General features: G+C 43.2%; 1 protein-coding gene across 1 annotated transcript in view; it reads right to left on the bottom strand.

Annotated features, from left to right (window-relative positions):
- Nucleotides 1-3,944, bottom strand: part of LOC110315904 (multidrug resistance protein 1B) — a 69,774-nt gene extending 65,830 nt beyond the window's left edge. The window contains exons 1-2 of the mRNA XM_021189847.1: nucleotides 3,805-3,944; nucleotides 3,317-3,387 (exon numbers count right to left, since the gene is read on the bottom strand). Coding sequence (XP_021045506.1) covers nucleotides 3,317-3,381 — 65 coding nt within the window. The 5' untranslated portion in view covers nucleotides 3,382-3,387; nucleotides 3,805-3,944. The remainder of the gene's footprint in view (nucleotides 1-3,316; nucleotides 3,388-3,804) is intronic.
- Nucleotides 3,945-5,839: the final 1,895 nt, after the last annotated feature.

Genomic DNA, 5,839 nt, shown 5'->3' with positions numbered 1-5,839 from the left:
GAAAAAAAATCTACCTCTTTCAGACTGTAGATGGAAATAACTGTGAAAAAATGATGCAGATATCTTCTAGTTTGTGCTAAACACACTGCTTTATTTTTACAGCCCACGTCTTTCATGAGGATATGAATTGTTAAGAGGCAGTCTTGTTTTGCTTTTCAAAAGACATTTTGTAGAGATTTTTCACTACCGTGAATCTGATTTTATCTACTCAATTCTGTAGAGATTAAGTAAATATGTATGATGAAATTTAAAAAAATGTATGAAATATGAAAAAAAACTGTGATTAAAAAAAGGTTCTATAAATTGTCAAAAGGCTGTCCTTATAGCTTATTCAAAGTTGCAAAACAAATAACTCTACCTCATAACCCACATCTGTTAACTCATGTAACTGCCTGTATGGGCAGGGAGCTAGCTGTACTAAACCAATCATATGGAAGACTATTTTAGAAAGAAGAACATTATCTTGACCCAGACTTTTAAGCTTAAAAGCATATTTTGCTCATACAGTAAATGAAGTCAGAAGATATAAAGAAAAAAAATCCAGTTCGCAATAGTGCAACATGGACCCAAATACACAGCCTAAGGATGGGTCCTGGCTGGTAGTCTAAGGCAGGGCTTCAGCTTCAGGAGCTAGGATGCAAGGAAAGAGACAGCCCTGGACCATTTAAGCTCTGCTTCTTCCTTACTTTTTCTTTCTCTGACACTGACACTACTAGCTCCTTAGGAAAAATTGTGACATTCCAGGCATGAGCCAAAACCACGTAATTCATTAAGAACTCTGAAGAGGGCATACTGTTTGCCTCTGACAGATAAAACCCATGCAGAAGAGTAGCTTTAACTTTTCCCCAGTCCTGCTACTGGGCCACCAAGCCTAGGTAGGAGATGCAGGCTTCTGAGATGGAGCTCTGTGGTACAGCACTTGCCTAGCCCTGAGCTAGAGATATAATTCAGTAGGGGAACACTTCTCTCACACACAAGGCATTAGTACTAAAGGGGAAGAGGTACTATCTATAATGTATATTTAGGGAATTTCCATAATAACACGATTGACTATCAATTGGTCTTTTAAAGCGCTGTGTTCTGAACCAATGGGTGCTTTGTGGTACCTACTAGGAGTAAGAACTGGTAGCAACGTGCATTCTCTCTCCCAGAACTAGAGCTTAAAAAGCACTTCAGGGCTCATCCAGGCAACCATCCTAGAGTAGATTTAGAACCACAAAAATAACTAAATAACAAAAATCAGTGCTGATGAGTGGTTTAATAAAAGCCACTAAACAAAACATAAAAGGAAATTTCTCTACTCTGTAATCACAACAGAACCAATAATAAGATAAGGATATATGTAAAACCAAACCATTAGTTTTCTTGTGTTTTTGTACACAATATACTTAGGTGTGATGGTGTACACCTGTTAATTCCAGCTCTTAGGAAACAGAGGAGGGAGGAGGAGGAATTACAAGTCCAGGCCAGCCTCAGCTACACAGTAAGTTTGTGGACAGCATCCACATTATGACACAGCAAGGCGCTAGCTATCTCAAGAGCAAAACAAGCCCTGTGTACACACAGGTGCGTGTGTGCGTGCGTGTGTGTGTGTGTGTGTGTGTGTGTGTGTGTGTGTGTACAGAGTTTGTTAAGCTACTATGTTAAGCAATTACTTCCTAAAACATTCCACATGTCATGTTGGGCATATGTATTTCAAGCTGAACATAAATAGGACATGAATATTAAATATAAAAATATTCATTTAGAGTGGAAGAGAATATCCTCTTATTCATAATTTTTATTACATATGAAAATTACCATGCCTGGTGTACTCAATGCTTTTCCAAACTTGATTTCTTTACTTTTTAATGCCGACAGGAAGTAATTTAAAACTTCAAATATGTCTCACGATTTATCTCTCTTAGATAGCACTAATCCAGAACTGGCTGCCTTCAGATGAAATTCTTGTCTCCCCAATACCTCTATGTGCTGAGTGACTTGACAGCCTCTGGTCCCTCTGTGAAAGTGCTCAGAGCAAACTCTCTCCCCAGGGAAGGGCACTTTCCTCTCTGAATGGTTCAGCCCCTTCGCTGTGCCTCACCTGATGGACACATAGCGTGCTTTCTGGTGTGACAGCTGCATTTTTCTGTAATGAAACCTCTCTTGTATGCTTTCTCTCTTACTATATTTCCTTCCTCTCAGCACATTGGTGGGCCACTAACTCTACTGCTTCTAGAACTCACTTACAGCATTTACTTTCTTTGAAGTTCAAACCCTTCTCGGTTGCTCTTATGTCTGGTTTGAGGTTTTTTTGGTTTTGTTTTTTTGTTTATTTTATTTATTGTGTTTGGATGCATCCACAAGAGTGCCAAGCAAGGTCAGAGCCTGTGCAGGTCAAGGTCAACTTGAAGCTTCCGGTTGGTTTCTGAGTCTACCACATGGGTTCTGGTTTGCCAGTCTTGGAATTAGGCCTTTGGGACCATCTTGCAGGTCCTCCTGTGTCTTCTGACCAGTCCATTAAATCCTGCTTCCTTGTTTGTTAGTACTGGATACTCCAGGCTCACTTTGTATTTTCTCCACCCTAGGTCTGGCTGAAGTTAGCTGTTCTATGCCTTGTCCCTTTCTTTACTGGAAAGCTTCAAGAGTGTTTTTCTGTACTACTCTTTTCAGTGGACTAAAAATGGATGACTGAAAAAAAATCATACTGAAGTTTCTTATTCTAATTTCACACTATTAAATGTAAAGTTTACTTTCACTTTGTACTTTCCCTCTTTACACTGAAATCTTGTTTCCGAATAATATTAATATAGCTACTAATTCCTATTATCTTAGTTTACAATTTTCTATAAACAGTGAACCCACTGAGGCAAGTTTTTAATTACCAGCCACGTGTAATCCACTACGATAAAAATATATTGAGTAACTATTTTCTCTTAGCTACAGTTTCAGTTTTTCTAATTTAAGTATAGATAAGCAACCTTAAACCATATAACTGTATTGTTCTGCTTCACCTGTCATGCCACATTCTGTGTTTGTATATGTGTTTATCAGAAGATAATGGGCCATAGTGAGTGCCCGAGCAGCATATGGCTCAGGGCATGAGCATTCAACAGCGCTCAAAAAGCTGAGGTCATAAAACTAAAAGGATGTGAGTAGAGGCTGAATTCACAGAAGCATCGGTCTGTCACACACGTCTGAAGGACTGCTCCAAGCAGAGGAGTTCCTTCCAAGGGCTGAAATAACGCCCACGCCCACTAATCATTTAAAACAGTGCCGGAGGCTACAAATTAATTGTCCCGAATGTACAAGTAAGAAAGTGAAATAATCTGACTACCTCTTTTTGCCCATCTTTGAGAAGTTCTTGTCTGCTCTTCCGTTAAGGTTCTCTTCAAACTCCATCACCACCTGAGGAGAAACCACAGTTCATTAGCCAAACATGTGGCCGCGGGGACCAGAGCCTAGGCAGAGCACACTGCCCCGCGGAGCCAAGTGACTGAGGAGGAGCCCCGCCCTGATGCTCCCGGGGCCGGGCCAGGGGGTAACTCACCCCGGGGAATCCCGGGAAGCTGTGTCACTCGCGTGGACCGGGTGCTCGGCTCTGGTTCGGGCCATCCCACCCTGCTGGGTCCCCTCCGCCCTGGCGCGCTCCTCCACCAGCCCGGGGCTGCGAGCTGGGCAGCGGGATCCACAGCGCGGGGCTGGCGCGGAAAACACCGGCCTGGGGGCTGCTGCTGCGGGTGCCCCCACGGACGCAGGAGGACACTGCCACCCGGACCAGACTCAGGCATCCGGAGCACCCCACTCTTCCTGAGAAGTGCCTACCTCAACGTCCGGGTTTCCTTCGCAAAGTCCGCCAAGATGTAGAATTTGAAAGAAGTAGCTCTGAGTTGAGCGGAACCTCGGAAGATGAGAGCAGCGGCCTCAGCCTCTTACGGCTTCAAGAGCCGCTGCGGGAAGGAGCCAGAGGGCTTCCCGAGGCCCCGGATTAAAATAGATGCCAGTGGCCGTCCCGCGGCCCCCGCAGCCAATCAGCCTGGTGGGTGGGATTGGGCAAGGGCAGCTGGAGCCATTGCGAAACAGGAGATGCTTCCAGGCTTGCCTGATTTTTTTGAGAAGGGCGCTGGTTCCCTCAGACATTTACATAGACTTGTCTTTACGTGTTCAGGTAAGTGTCCATACAGAAGTGTATATACCTGGATCGTACACAGTTGATTCTCTGATGAGTCATACTTAAAAGGACACTTTTCCCTGACATAGCTAATCTAATATAATTAATAAAGCAACCTGGGACCTCGCTTATTCTGTAAAGTTCCTTTCTGACAGCATTGCTTTCTAGGCTGGTAGAAATTTTTCTGTGAATATATATATGGTCTTGGCTTGGATGGTAGTCCTATTCAGTAGTCCTATACAATTCAATTTCAAGGTAGAAATGATATTTCAAAGTACATAGTATTTTCAACTTCTAACTCTGGAATCAATATCTCTGTGTTTTCCCCAGGGCATATCAAGTTCTTAGATGTTCTGGAATTCTGACTGATGCAGGTTATATGCGTGTAACAGGTCTTTTTCTGTCTACTTGTACCTGACTGTGACCTAACTTGCTGGCAACTCAGCGTCAGAGAAATGTCAACCTGAGATAGACAGAGTTCCTTGTCTCAATGACATTGAAGCACCGACCACTTAGGTGGAGACTCCTGTCTCTTCTACCAAGATGCCTGTTTCCAGATACCAAGAAGTAGCCACCTTTGTTTTTATTTAACTCATTGTCTATGTGGGGTGAGCTGGGGTCTCCTTCTTGAACAAGATGGAGATTTTACTTGGTCTGTTAAAATTAGCTTCATTAAGGTAAGAACACACCACAAAAGGAGATCTGTGCCTTACCTGCTCCTCGGCAGCTTCAGGGTGAGGACAGTGCAGTTTGTCATCCTGGGGCCCAGACCATCTTTCCCCTGGTTGTTTAGTGTGATTATCCATGCCTGACTACGAGCCCTCTTACTCATTTTCAGGCCCACAGGCTTTGTCGTTTCCACTCCTCAGCTTCCTTTTAACCCCAGCACCCCTTCTCACCTCAACATGCGTGGCACTTGCAGTTTCCCCTTACAATCTGTGGGGAGCGAGCTCCTTCAGCAGAACTGTTAAATATAACACTTTAAGATGTCACTTGTGTTACCAACAGTAGTGACAGGGGCAAGGCTTGAACTCTTCCTCCCTAGCGGCTTGAAAAGTTCTCTTTCAATTTTGGTAAAACTGAGATATGCTGCTTCGACAAGGAAAAGAATTTATCGTATACCCACTCATATATATATATATATATATATATATATATATATATATATATATACTGTAAAGAATTCCCTTTTTTAAAAAACAAAGCTATAAGGTAGGTTTATGAGATAATGTTTAGATTTAGGAATGACAGGGAGTGCAGCCCCCTCACCTAATACAGCAATGGCAGCAGTACAGTCACCTGCCATCCCAGCTCCCAGGGTTCCTATGACGTACCAACAGGGAGAGAGCTCACAACTGTCCTGAAAGCCCAAAAGCATTGCTTCAGCTTGGTCCCTGCTGCTCGGGTCTGTTTACCTCCATTCATCTAGCCCGAACTGTCAGCCACCTGCCTACCCACTCGTTCACTGGGACCCAGACCTGCCCTTTACTGCTCCAGCCTTATTGTCGTTTACAATTTTGACATTGTGGAAGGACACAGACCTGTTCCTCTCTAGTTCTGACATAGCAGGCTCACAACTTATTTCTAGCATTTAATACTTTTTATTGGTAAATTTTCAAATTTACCGAAAGTGAATTCAGTCTTCTCACAGAACAGTATTGATTCACGTCATATTTTCACCCACTTTAT

This window comes from Mus pahari, chromosome 2 (assembly GCF_900095145.1).
Source record: "Mus pahari chromosome 2, PAHARI_EIJ_v1.1, whole genome shotgun sequence".
Classification (NCBI taxonomy): Eukaryota; Metazoa; Chordata; class Mammalia; order Rodentia; family Muridae; genus Mus; species Mus pahari.
Note: the sequence above shows the minus strand (reverse complement) of the source record. Positions and strands in the feature narration are given on the sequence as shown.